The sequence below is a fragment of the Rattus norvegicus genome, chromosome 6, assembly GCF_036323735.1.
Source record: "Rattus norvegicus strain BN/NHsdMcwi chromosome 6, GRCr8, whole genome shotgun sequence".
NCBI lineage: Eukaryota > Metazoa > Chordata > Mammalia > Rodentia > Muridae > Rattus > Rattus norvegicus.
In genome coordinates this window covers 129,470,018-129,483,080 of record NC_086024.1, presented here as the reverse complement: position 1 = coordinate 129,483,080, position 13,063 = coordinate 129,470,018, and the positions used below count along the sequence as shown (strand labels likewise).

At 48.6% G+C, this 13,063-nt stretch overlaps 1 protein-coding gene across 8 annotated transcripts in view; it reads left to right on the top strand.

The window, feature by feature from the left end:
* Positions 1-12,468, top strand: part of Clmn (calmin) — a 101,467-nt gene extending 88,999 nt beyond the window's left edge. For 4 of the 8 annotated variants that reach the window (XM_063261774.1, XM_063261773.1, XM_063261775.1 and 1 more), the window contains 4 exons: positions 1,139-1,199; positions 1,789-1,859; positions 2,408-2,502; positions 3,742-12,468. In XM_063261774.1, the coding sequence (XP_063117844.1) occupies positions 1,139-1,199; positions 1,789-1,859; positions 2,408-2,502; positions 3,742-3,911 (397 nt within the window). In that variant the 3' untranslated portion in view covers positions 3,912-12,468. Of the gene's footprint in view, positions 1-1,138; positions 1,200-1,733; positions 1,860-2,407; positions 2,503-3,739 lie in introns of those variants that run through there. The other 4 variants (XM_008764766.4, XM_063261776.1, XR_005505495.2 and 1 more) reach the window with 3 other exon arrangements.
* Positions 12,469-13,063: the final 595 nt, after the last annotated feature.

Below are 13,063 nucleotides of genomic sequence, written 5' to 3'. Positions count from 1 at the left end.
CAAGAAAGGGGGGCTCCTCAGCTCCCAGCACTGCACCATGGAGGATCAAGTCACTCTGGATGCTCCTGAGCTGGAGGCCCCAGGGTCCCTTTTGACTCTGAGGTTCCATTTTGCTTCATTCCTCTGCTGCGTTGGCAATGTAGGGTACTAAAACCTAGTTTGAGAGACACTGAAGTTGCCTTACAGGGACTTTCTGAGACTATGCACTCAGGCCAAGTGCCAGGCTCCTGGAGGCCATGGAGTGAGCTGGCTTAAAGGAAACTGAGATGATACTGTGTTGGGGTGGGTGGCACCCACTAGATACCTAGCTCTGCTAGGCCCCAGGACTTCTGAAGCAAGCGAGGTGACCAGGGGAAGACAACTGAATAGAAATGTTGGTTTCCAAGTAGCATTGGCAGCTCCCAGACAGGAGCCGCAGTTGAAGGCTCAGGATTCTTCTGCCTCCACCTTGGGGGTGTCAAAAGTCAGAAGGACATTCCAGGTCAACCTCAAAGATTTGGGCATAAAATCAGCCTCCTTATGTATGAAAGGAAAGATAGTGGTATCCCCTAGGGCTAGATTGGCAGAATGTAATGGCAGAGCAAGGAGCATGAGAGAGGAAGGCCAGCCTCCAGGCCTTGGGCCCAGCCCTGTCCTTAACATGCAGGGGACTGCAGGTGAACCCTAAAACCTCAGGACGCTTGGATATAAAGGTCCCATTCCTTTCTTCCTTCCTTCCTTTCTTTCTTTCTTTTTTTTTTTTTTTTTTTCCCGGAGCTGAGGACCGAACCCGGGGCCTTGTGCTTGCTAGGCAAGCGAGCTACCACTGAGCTAAATCCCCAACTTAGCCCTAAAGGCCCCATTCCTGCAGTCTCTAAACGGTTTCTAAACCGTCAGAGGTCTAGAAATAGGTGGCCTGCTTTCTATTAAAAACCTTGATTTGAATTTTAGTATAGATGAGGGCCCAGAGTCTGTGGCCACACCTGGCTGTGTGTTTCAACAAGATGGACTCATAGGAAGGAAGTGTCCCCTGGTCTGAAGCCACGACTGTGCTTAACCTAGCTGTGGAAGGCCCCAGGCCGAGTGACTTGGGTGACTGTGTGATTGGGCCATTTGTCCCCTGGGTGGTGCCCATTCACGACCTGTCTTTGCTTTTCAGGAATAGTCACAGTGACTCCAGCATTTACATTCGGCGACACACTAATAGGTCTTTGGAATTGGTTAGTATGTGAATTTCTTCTTCCCTATGGCCCCTGCTAATCAGTACCCTTCCTCCTTCCTCCTCCCCCTCCCAGCCCTGAGCTCTGAGATTACTGACCTGCACCAACCCTAACTCTGGGATAGAAGACAGACACACTTGAAATCTTGTTAAGCACAGTCCAATTGGATGTCCAGTTGGAGCAAGAAAGAGTGTAAATAAAGCATTGGTTTCAAAGCCCGGAAGGCCTCTTTGTCAAAACAAACAAACAACAGACAAATCCAAGACACCTCCCTAACCCTGCACCCACGTCTGGAAAGATCAAAGTCAGAGCCAGGGTACCCGATCACTAGAGGATTCCCTGTGACATCTGCCAGGGCTGAGACCTGCAGAGGCCCTCTAGACTCAGGCTAGGTGGTGGGTGGGCCTCCTCCCGGTCACCCTTGGGTATCTACTGTTTAGCGATTTGATTTTTGAAACTAGATGTCTGCAGTATGGAGAAAGCGTGGCGTGGTCACCCTTGTGAGCTTAAAATCACCTTGTTTTTTTGTTTCAGAGATTTCATCTTTACTAATTGGGTTGCGGGGTTTTGTTTATAAATTTCACTGTAGGACCATTTTAGCTATGTTCAATTGAGGAACGCAGCCGATGTGGATGACAGGAGAAACAGACTGTTAAACAGGTTGGTGGCTTCATTCCATCAGTTTGTGGGATTTAAATATATTTATATATATATATTTATATTTATAAATATTTTATATATTCCTATTTCATTATTATGTGTTTACATTTCTCTTTACAAGTATTATATATAAATATATTATAAATATATTTTATATGTTTAAATATATTATAAAAATATGTTTATTTTAATACATATTCGTGTGTGTGTGTGTGTGTGTGTGTGTGTGTGTGTGTCCTAACTCACAAGGGCCACTATTTTTCAGCTATGGCTTATCGATCATGCTGTAAATAATTTGGGAAAATTCCAGAGAATAGCTATTGCAAATGAAGTGGATGTAAACAGATAAGGGACAAGTTAGCGATTCTTGAGTCCGGGCAGAGAGGCGCAGAGCACAGCTCAGAATGCGTGCGAGACAAGATGGGTCTGGGTTTTGAGTCTGTGGCTGAAAACCTTAGGGGCAGAAGGCAGTGGTCGGAGGTGGAGTTGTACGCATTGCATCCCATCCTGTAGCACCTGACTCTGTGTCCCTTTCTGTCCCACCGCAGGTACAATTCTCAGAAGCTCACTGAGCTGATTTTACAGTTTTACGGCATCAGAGCAGACATGAAGCGAGAGTACAAACACACCAGGCTGTCTATGAAAGTATTCGTTACTGGTGGAGAGCTCAGTTGTCTAGTCGATAGTTCTCGAGTTACGGTAGTAAGCTGGTCCACCTAAAACCCGAGAGTCCAGAGCAGAACGGAATCTCTCTAGTTCTGACCCCGCCCAACCCCTGTTAAAGTCACAGAAGTACTCGATCTTACTGTCTCACCCCTGAGGGGTTGCAAGGGCTTGGAAGATGGCGGTGGTGGTCTCTGCCCAGTGCCTCAGGAGCAGGCTCTTTAGACTTCCACTCTTTGGTGTCCTCAAAACAAATACGAGCAGGGTGCCCTGCTTCCTTCCTGGGCCTAAAACGAAAATGCTAATTTCAGTTTTCTGCCAAAGGGAGTCCACAGCTAGGGAGAAAATGCTTTTAGCTTTAATCCTATAGAGTTTTAGCAGTGAGAACTTGACATATGCCAGAGTCTTTCCTACCTCCAGCGACAAATAGAGTTTATATTTTTTTCTATGCAAGCTAGGGAAATTATGCCCCGTGTCTGATATTCAGCCATAAACCACTCTATTGCAGATGTCACAGCCCACCCATACCGCCCATGGGCTATGACATGAAAATGGCATCTCATACTTTAGGCTTCTGTGTATCAGTCCCCCCCACACCCCTTCCTACCTTTCCTCGGGACGTTTGGTTTTTTACCACCACCCATACCCTGCCCATTACCTGCCAGGCAAGAGCAACATGGCTTGTTAAACACTCCCTCCCACTGCATAAAAGAAAGGTAACTCTAACTCATATAGGAGCTGGCAGTTCTTCTGAAGGCAGCCTGTCAAAGGCAAAACTTGGGGTGACTTGTTTGTTTCTGGTAGCTGCTTTGAAATTATCATCCAAAGTTGCTTTAGTAACAGAGGCATAGGTGAGAACTGGCAGTCCTACCTCCTCCTGGGCTGTCCCAGGAGACCCAGCCCATCTCTGTCATAAAGTAATTGTGTGGCCTGTGACAATGGCTGCCCCAGGACTGTCACCGTGGCCATCTGAGAATGGCCTGCAAGGCTCCTTCAGTTAGGGAGGGGTGAAGGAGATGGCTGGGGTCTGTATGGGTGCTCCAAGTGCTGTCCCCTCCTCCTGGAGGGCACACACAGATGGGGACCTCCCTGATGTATCATGGAAACCTTTAACTGCTGGTGGGTGGCGGCAGGGTGGAGGTTTGAGACGCTTCACTCCTTCCTCTATCGTAGGCACCCCACCAGTAACCATCCTGTCCCTTTCTTTCCCTCTGCAGGACTGGCACCAACTCCTCTGGAGAAGCCGTGCCCCTGGGGAGCCAGAGCCCGCCCAACGACTCTCTGACGCAGTTTGTACAGCAGCCCGACGTGATATATTTCATTCTCTTCCTCTGGCTCCTGGTTTACTGCTTACTACTCTTCCCCCAGCTCGATGTCAGCCGGCTCTGAAACACTCGTCTGGAGAATAAAAAGACAGGACCCTGGCCAGGGCGGAGTCTTTCTACCGCATCTTACTGTCTGTTCAGGGTTGAGCCTCCTGTGCAGAGACGGGAGCCCTCAGAAGGAGCGCAGGCCCCACCCCCTGTTGCTGTCTGGTTCAGTCTTTGCTCACATTTCCTCTGATTCTCTCAGACCCGAGAGTGTGCTTTCTTCCCAGACTGTGTGCTCCCAGCTCAGGTTTGAGGCTGGATCTGTGGACGGGATTCCTCCTTATGTGCCTTGTTTGGTCAGATGCGAGTCCTTATTAATGTGCACCCTGAAGCTGGGTCTTAGCATGTCCACATGCAAGTTCCTAAGGTCCTGGAGGAGCTTGAGTTATTTACTTTTATCTCAGGGGAGGGTCTGCCTGACTCCGAGAAAGGACGGAGTCCACGGTAGGAAGAAAGGTAGCCTGTTTGCCTCCAAGTGTGAGTGTTCGAGTGAAGAACCTACTCCCCATATCTGCCCGGGCCTGATCATCTGTCGCTGGGGTAGTTAAACAGCACATTCTGCCTGTTCACCAGAAAGGACACCTGGGCATTGGCAGACTCCGAAGAGGGTGCTCTGCCAGGTTCCTTGTGAGCTACAGCCCGTTATGTCTTTCACCTTGGTGTTCTTGGAGGGTTGGGTTTTTAATTCACTTTTTTATTGATTGAATTGAAATACAGCTGTAGTTTCAACCCTTCCCATCAGTAGGGTCTTCTATCAGATGAAAGCCAGAGGGGGGCCAGTCTAGATTTGCATGAAAAACTAGGCCCTGGCTGACTGGCCTAGCCCGGGCTCTCCCTTCCTCTGCTGAGTTTTCTGTAGGGAACCTGAACTCCCTACAGGGCCGCATGGGGTAACCCAGGGGCCTGGAAGTGGCCAGGTCAGAATAAGCTCCCACAAATGGTGCAGCTGGGAGGGTTTCTGCAGGTTTCTGGGCTCAAAATGCATGCATACCTTGGCACCAGCATCCTTTGCGCTCAGCCATGACAGATCTTGAAAAGGCTTTCTGGAAAGGGCCAGGGTGTAGGTTGGGGCAGGCAGCTTGCAGAAAGGAGAAAGGTTTCTTTCCTCACCCTCCTGTCTTCCCCCTCTCTGAAAAAGTCTTAACTCTAGGAAAGCTCTGGGTTCTCCTTCCCCTTGTTATCCCTCTCAAAAAGCACACACTAGGTGGCCCTTATAAAACCACAGAGTCCAGAGTAGGCCTCAGGGAGCATCTCGTTCAGCTGAACTGAGAGGCAGAACAGGCTGGCCAAGGTCACACAGCCCACCAGCAACAGATTGGCCACAAGCCCCGAGGCCACTTGCCCCCTTCCCATCTCCCCCAGCCTGGAACGATTGATTTTTTCTTTCTAGAAAACTTACAGCCAGGTACATAAATGGCCTCACTCAAACAAAGCCATCCTTTTTAGACCTATATTAACCTCTAAGCTTAGCCTGGGCTCCTTCTGGAATGTTCTTGATGGTGGCTGTGAAGGCTTATGTGTTGGTTACCACTCTTGTTGCTGTGACAAAGTGACTGAGAAAACAACTTAATAAAGGGAGTGGGTTCGGGGGCTCACAGCTCCTAGATATGATCCATCATAAAGGGGGGGGGGGTCATGGCAGCAGGAACGTGAGGCGGTTAGTCATGTTGTGTGGGGAGGTGGGGGGGGAGAGAGAGAGAGAGAGAGAGAGAGAGAGAGAGAGAGAGAGAGAGTGAGTGAGTGAGTTAGTTCAGGTTGGGACCCCCAGTCCAGGGGTTGGTGCTGCCCATATTCAGGGCAAGCCTTGACTCCTTCTGGAAAGACTCTCAGAGTCACTCCCAGAGGCGTTTCTATGGATACCAAATGTAGTCAAATTGACCATGGAGAGGAGCATCACATCCTGTGTTTGACAATGGGCACTGTTTCTTAGTCCAGGAGTCATTCTCCTTAATCGAGCCAAGGACTCACTAGTTTTCAAACACAACTCAGACAATTTACATAGCACACTGAGTCGTGACAGTCAAAATCCTGGCTTCTCAACCATTTTGATTGGTGTCTGACTCCCCCTCCCCAAAAAGAATCGAGGCTTTCTAAAGAGAGAGCGGTTGGAAGCTTGGAACAGTTCCAGGTTGAAGGCCCGAAGCTCCAAAGTGAACGAACGACTTAATGGGCTCCCTGGTCTCATTGGAAGTTCAAAAGTACAGATGATAAAGGTTTTATGTGTGATGTTTTATGACCTTGCACTCGGCACAGTCCTTGCCCAGATGAGGTACCAAAGAGGAGGTGACCCAGATGTGAATCGTTTATTTTATGGGTCTAGACCCTGGTCCGAAGTCTGCGTATGCTGCTTCTCTCACCTCCTACAGCTTAGAACAGCCTTTAAAACTAATGTAGGCAAGATGCCCAAGAACCATTCAGTTCAAGCTGGCAGGAAGTTAGCTAGTTTAAAGGGAAAAATAATCTCACTTGAGTGTAAGGATACATAGGAGAGACCCGTATGAAAGCCGCTAGGCAAGCTGTCGGTCACTTGACATCTTTAAAAAATTAATTTTTAAAGTGTGTGTGTGTGCTCATGTGCATGCATGTGTGTGTGCTGTATGTGTATGTGTGTATGTGTGTGTGCTGTATGTGAATGTGTGTATGTGTGTGTGCCTGTGTGCGCGCATGTGTGCATGTGTGAATGTGTGTGTGTGTGTTTTATTTTTTATTTTTTGCTAATACCTCAGATGGGAGTTCCTCTTCCACAAGTACCATACAGGGTTTGTACTTAGATCACGTGACCAATGCATCGCTCCTTAGCATGTGGAGACCGTACTTCTGAGCTAAGAAGCAGCTGTGGTCAGGCATTTCTGCCTGTCAGTATCTCCTCCCCTCCTTTCTTCCTCTTCCTTCTGTGTCCCCTCCGTTCCCCTTCTGTCCATGCTTCACTAACTTCTCGAGAAATGGAACCTGAGGAATAGATGCAAATACCTTAGTTTTTTTTTTCTCCTGACTTAAAACGTCTGTCTCCTGTCCTTCCTCTGTGGCGGGTCCTAGAGCTACCAGTGGAAATGGGGTTCTTGCTGCTGCTTTCCAATGACACACTTAAGATACTGATGCCATTCCTGCCCCCAAGCCTTCATGCGAGACAAGGACTCTCCCCATCCCTGGTGACATCCCCACTCTCCTCTCTTTGGCTGAGGGTGTTCTGTCCTTGCTGTGGCATCTGTGCTGAGTCCTCACAGGAAATTCCTTAAATTCTCTTGCAATTTCTTTCTCTTTCTGAGCCCCTGGCTGCCCCAGTGTGGGGCCTCCCTGACTTAGTCTTCTAATATTTTTGTCTCTTAAACCCCTCACCTCTGTCTTTATCTGCTTCCGAGGGGATTTATCCCATCTTCTCTTTCCAACATGAACACTTTATCTTTAGCTTCTAAAGCTTCCTCCCTGTTCTCTGAGTTTCGTTGTGTAGCCTCCTGCCCTTGCTTCAGGAGTCTTCTTTGTGTCTGATGCAGGTGTTGGGGGGTGAGGGGCGTCGTCTGCCCCCAGAGGTGCCTTTGGGTCCTCTAGGTTCCCTTTTCTCGGTTGGGCTGGGTGTCCGTCTCTCACATTGTGCATAGATACCTGCATCTACTCATGTTTCAGAGTGATGCACCCAGAAACCGGCAGGATGTTCTGACAACCATCTGGTAAGGTTCTGTCCAGTGTCGCCCAGCGGGCTGGCTTAGCTCTGAGAGACTGCCATGTCAGTAGTAAAATGTTTCTTCTGGGATTTACTCCATTTCCTTACAGAGCTTCCCGCCACTCCTCTGCCTGGAAAAGAGGGACACACAGGGCTGCTGTTAGCCCATGCAGTAGACTTGTGCAGTACCAGTAATGGTACCCGCTCTGAGCAGAAGCCACCGCACCATCCATATTGGGTTTAGTTGGTGAAGGACAGCTGTTTTCTCTCTCTCTCTCTGAGCAGACACAGTCCACAGATAAGACAGAGCTTGGGTTTTAACCCCATGTGCTCCCTTGGCTAGGCGCCTTAGCGTCGAGCACAAGCCATAGGATGGGACCCAGTACTGTTTTCTAGCCTTAAAGCTGGCAGTCTCGGGAATCACCGTGTAACCACCTGAAGCTGCTCCTGCCTTGCTTGGTCTTCTGTCTCCGGACTGCTAGTTCTCTATGAATAGGAGGCAAGACAGTCATTCTGGCTGCATGGGAGGGCAGGAGACCCAGGAATCAGCCCTGTATCTCACCTTACAGTCACCATCCCAACCCACAAGCTCTTCTTGGGTGCCAAAGTGGGAGGCTCCTCAGTGCTGCCCTCTGCAGGCACATGGTGGGAGGACCCTTCCCCGCTTCTTTCTCAGTGGCATCCTTCGGTTTTGAACGGGTGGTGCCCGTGACCTTTGGCCTATCTTTTCCTAACTTTGGAACTTTCTCTTCCTTTGCACTTCTTCTGACAGGCGAAATGACTAAGCACAGATGTTCTGTTCCCCATCTTTTGTTTGGCTCCGTTGATTTTCAGTTTTGTTTTTTTGTGTCCAGGCTGGCCTCGAACTCTTGATCCTCCTTCCCCATTCTCCCAAGTGCTAGGTTACAGGCATGCACCGCCATGCTCTGCTCCTGTGTGCCATCTTGATCCGTAAATGCCTTTGGGTTCTTTGGTTGGTGGGTTAGGTGGCTTGTTACCCTGCTAACCTCATGCGAACTTGTCTTGAGGGAATCCGCTGGAGCACAAGGATGCTGCGTTTTGCAAGTCATGCCTCAGGGCATTCCACTTTCTCCTTCCTTTAAAGTTTTGCCAGCTGCTCCCATGGAACACTTGGAGCTCCAAAATCCTCCCAAGATGCAGTCTCTGTGGTCACATGGTTTCAGCCATCATGCCGTACTGTCCACCCCAGCTGAGACTCTCATGTAAGGAACAGCTCGTCCACACTAGCACTTGCCAGACAGCAGATAAGGTTCTCTATCAGTCGATGTCTGGAGTTTGGGCAGAATTTCCCCCTAAAGGCTTTTGACTTTCCCTAGCTGTTGATGACAGCCCCTAGGGCTACTGGTAAGGTGTAACTTTGGAGGAGAAAGGCGCTCCAACACACTCTCAGAATCCAGACCATGTTTTTCCACTGCTGGGCGCAGCCCAGATCCAGGAGAACTCGCCTGCACTGTAAGCACTGAGAAGGCAAGAATCCTCTAAGTCACAGTCTGTCTGTTGGCACTGGGGGCCATGTGGAGGTCCAGCACCGTCTTTAGAAAGATGAAAGTGTGGAGGAGCGAGTGAGTCTTCAGCTGCAGTGCCAGTCCAGGCAATTCAGGGAGTATGAAACTCCAGCCACCCTCAGTCAGGCCTCTGAACACCACTGGAGCACATTTCCCCAGGAGTCAGCCGGTGAGTGGGAGGGATCCCTGGAAGAACGTAATGAACCTGGCTTCCATGGTGAGAACTGTTGCCTTCTGTGGATGTCATTGGCTTGCTGGTGTCAACCCCTTTCAGTGAGTTCATCTTTTTTCTCAGACTCCAGAGGGCTAAGAGTCGTCTGAGGCCGAGCCTCCCTCTCCGTCTTCTTGCATAGAGACACTGCCCCTGGGGATCGCCACTGGCTTTCCTGTCTAGACTCACAGTGAAACAGATGCAGCATCCAGGGTCTGCAGCTCAGAAGCAGCCAAGTCTTCTAGCCTTTCCCCACAGTGAGGCAGCTGTTCCCATGAGCACATCTGGGATCTAGGTCAAGTAGCTGGAGAGTTGCTGCTGGTGTCTTTTTCTCATTGGCTGAAAATTGCAGGGTTTCCCCTTACCCATTAGCCCAGATTGAGAAGGAACAGCCATTCCCTGACACATTCACTCGGCCATGGCTTCTGCCAGCTTCTCTCTAGTCCCACACTCCCAGACTTAGAGTCAGCTGCCCTGTCTTCAATCTGGCAACTTTTACAAGAGGAAGTGTTAAGCCATTGTCTACTTGTAAACTCACTTGGCCCTGCCAACAGTCCAGGGAAGTGTTTCCTTCAGGAAGGATTGAAAAAACTGGACAGAAAGATAAGGGGGGTCATGGCCCAGAGCCAACTAACTCTGACTTTCATGACGGGCTTTACTGCCTAGAAAGACAAGGCAATATGGGGAGGAGACTCCGATTCTGGGGTACCTGTCCATTTGGGAAGTGTGGGTGGGATTCTCTGAGCCAGCCCTTTCTTACCCTCCTACCCTGTCCCCACCCCTCTGTCTTCCCACCAAGTTTCTATGTGCTTTCATCCAACCTGTGTCATAACCGCTTAAATCCCTCAGGAGCACATGGAGTCCATGGTTTAACTTGCAAATGTAAATGCACAACAAACAACAACAAAATCTTAGCCTCCAGCTTGTAGCAGAAAAATCTGTATCCAAAATCGAACACATGCCCCCTTGGTAGCTTTAGTCAATACAGGGGTCCTGTCCCCAGCTGCTCCCCCCCCCTCCACCTCCATCAGAGAAAGAATTCAGGCTCTCTCCTTTGAACACAAACCTAGAGAAAGCGTGGGTTTAAAAAAACACACAGGAAAAACAAGGTTTGAAAGCCAGCCACCGGTGATGCACACCTAAAATCCTTGCACTAAGGAGGCTGGGGCAGGAAGGTTGCCAGCCAGGATTAAGAAGTGAAATCCTGGGGGCTGGGGATTTAGCTCAGTGGTAGAGCGATTACCTAGGAAGCGCAAGGCCCTGGGTTCGGTCCCCAGCTCCAAAAAAAAAAAAGAACCAAAAAAAAAAAAAAAAAAAGAAGTGAAATCCTGGGGTTGGGGATTTAGCTCAGTGGTAGAGCGCTTGTCTAGCGAGCGCAAGGCCCTGGGTTTGGTCCCCAGCTCCAAAAAAAAAAGAGTGAAATCCTATTTCAAAACAAAACAAAAGCCAGAAACCAGAGAAAAAGAAAACAGAGAAAAAGAAAACCCACAAAAATAAACCTTAAGAAAGGCTTTGTTTTTCATGTGTGTGAGTACTTGGCCTGCGTGTGTATGTATATTGTGTGTGTGGTGCCCTGGGATTCTAGAATAGGGTGTTGGAACCCCTGAGACTGGAGTTACAGGTGGTTTTGAGCCACCCTGCAGGTGCTGAGAGCCAAACCCAGGTTGTCTTCGAGAGAAGCCAGCGAATGCTCTTAGTTACGGAGTCATTTTCAAGCCCCGCAAATAAACCTTCTAAAGCATTAAGACGGGTAGAAGACCATGAATCCCTTGGATGGAGTTATAATCATGGGGATCCATTTTTTCTTTAAGTTTAAAAGTCAAGAATTATGCATTATCATTTAAAGAGAAGGAAGGGAGGGAGGAAAGAAGGAAGGAAGGAAGGAAGGAAGGAAGGAAGGAAGGAAGGAAGGAAGGAAGGAAAAACCTCACTTGTTTCAGTGACCTCAAAAGTCAATAGGAACTAAGACTGCAAGGCTGTGTGGGAAGGGTAGCCATAAAATGCCTGTGTTCTTAAGTGCCATGTGGGGGTTGAGGTGTGTTTTATTTAAAGGAAATGTGGGGAGTTCCCAAGTTTAAGACAGTCTCTGACCTAGGAATCGTACCCTGGTGCTGAGGCACCTGGAGAATGCACTCAGCCCTCTGGCTGGAAGCTGAAGGGCCACAGACGAAAGTCCTCCAGGCTCAGCCAGGCATCTGTCTTTTTACCTCAGTGAGTGTCTGCATCACACATGCACTTGTGTAAATGAATGGACTGCCAAATTGCCAAACCTTTGTCTGGTTTGATTTTGGGGAGGGGGGACTTGGGGAGAAGTTTAGTCAGCCCAGGGTAGCCTGATTGTTACAGGGTTTGGAGTAGAACCTGGGGGCTCTACACCTGTACCCCAGACAGATTCCCAGGTGAAGTTTTGTGGTTTTTGTTTTTTAATTCAAGAATTCAGCTATAGGACTAGTTAGCCATAGGCAATGGCCTATATCTTTCCCTCCCTTCCAGACTTTTCCTCTTGCCCTTAGCAAAGAGAGCTGTATTGAGCATCCCTGGGGGAGGTGCAGTAGGAAGGTAGGGTCTGCAATGAAGGGTGCACCTGCCTTCTGCCCTTGAAACTGGATCCCAAGACCTACCTGTATTATTGACTTGTGCCGATAACGTGAGCCAAAGATAAACAGGAAAACGTTCCTCTCTCCCACGCCCTGTTGAGGCAGGTTGTTAGGCCTGGATACAGGACGCTGTTCAGAGTACACCCCTGGAAGACTGACCGGTGTCTCATTGTCTTTTGGCCTGGGATATAGTTGACAGACTTGATGTTTTCTTAATGGCACAGTGGGAGGACCTCGTGGCTTGTGCCTGAAAGTTGCAGAACGGTTGGAGACAAAAGCAAAATGTTATTTTGTGGTACAAGGCTTATTTTGTCTATTTAGCTGTGCATAGTTATAGCTTTATAAAAAAAACAAAGGGATCTTTGTAAAAAAAATGTACGAATGTGTGCTCTTATTTATTGATTATTGTAAATGAAGATATAAATGGATATTTGCATAATTTATATCTATAGGAAACTCCCTGGAGCGTTTGTTACTTGACTGTTTTCTATCATGGAACATTGGGCCTGGTGCTATGATGAATGACCTTGTAAAATCACGTGTATTCTTAAGAAAAAATTTCAATATAAATTTCTTGAACTGGCTACCTCTCTGCTAACTTCTTCATGTGTGCGTGTGTGCCTGCGCATGTGTGTGTGCGCATGTGTGAGAGTGTGAATGTGTGTATGTGTGTGCACGCACATATGTGCATGTGCATGCGTGTGCACAAGCTCTTCCTGGGCTATGTCCAACTTGTCTTGAGTCTTTTTGAGCAAAGTTCCAAGACGGAATGATAACAGTTATGTCATCCCCGAGTGTCTGCAGAAGGCTGGTTCTCGGACTTCTGGGAAACACCATAGTCCTTGGATGCACAGGTTGAAAATAAGTGGTGTGATATTTGCATGTCAACTATACAGGTCCTCCTTATACTTAAATCACATCAGAATTACTCACGATCCTTGTTGCAACGAGTGTGCTTATGTCAACAGTTGTCATGTGGTTTGGGGAATAATGTCAGGGAGATAGTCTGCCCGTGCTATGTGTGTGTGTGTGTGTGTGTGTGTGTGTGTGTGTGTGTGTGTGCGCGCGCGCACGCAATCCCATCGGTAAACCCCTCAGATTTGGAACCCTTGACCCAAGGGGACTGGCACAGTGATAAGCCCTATGGCTCAGGAGTAGACTGCTGGGCCTTCATTCCTT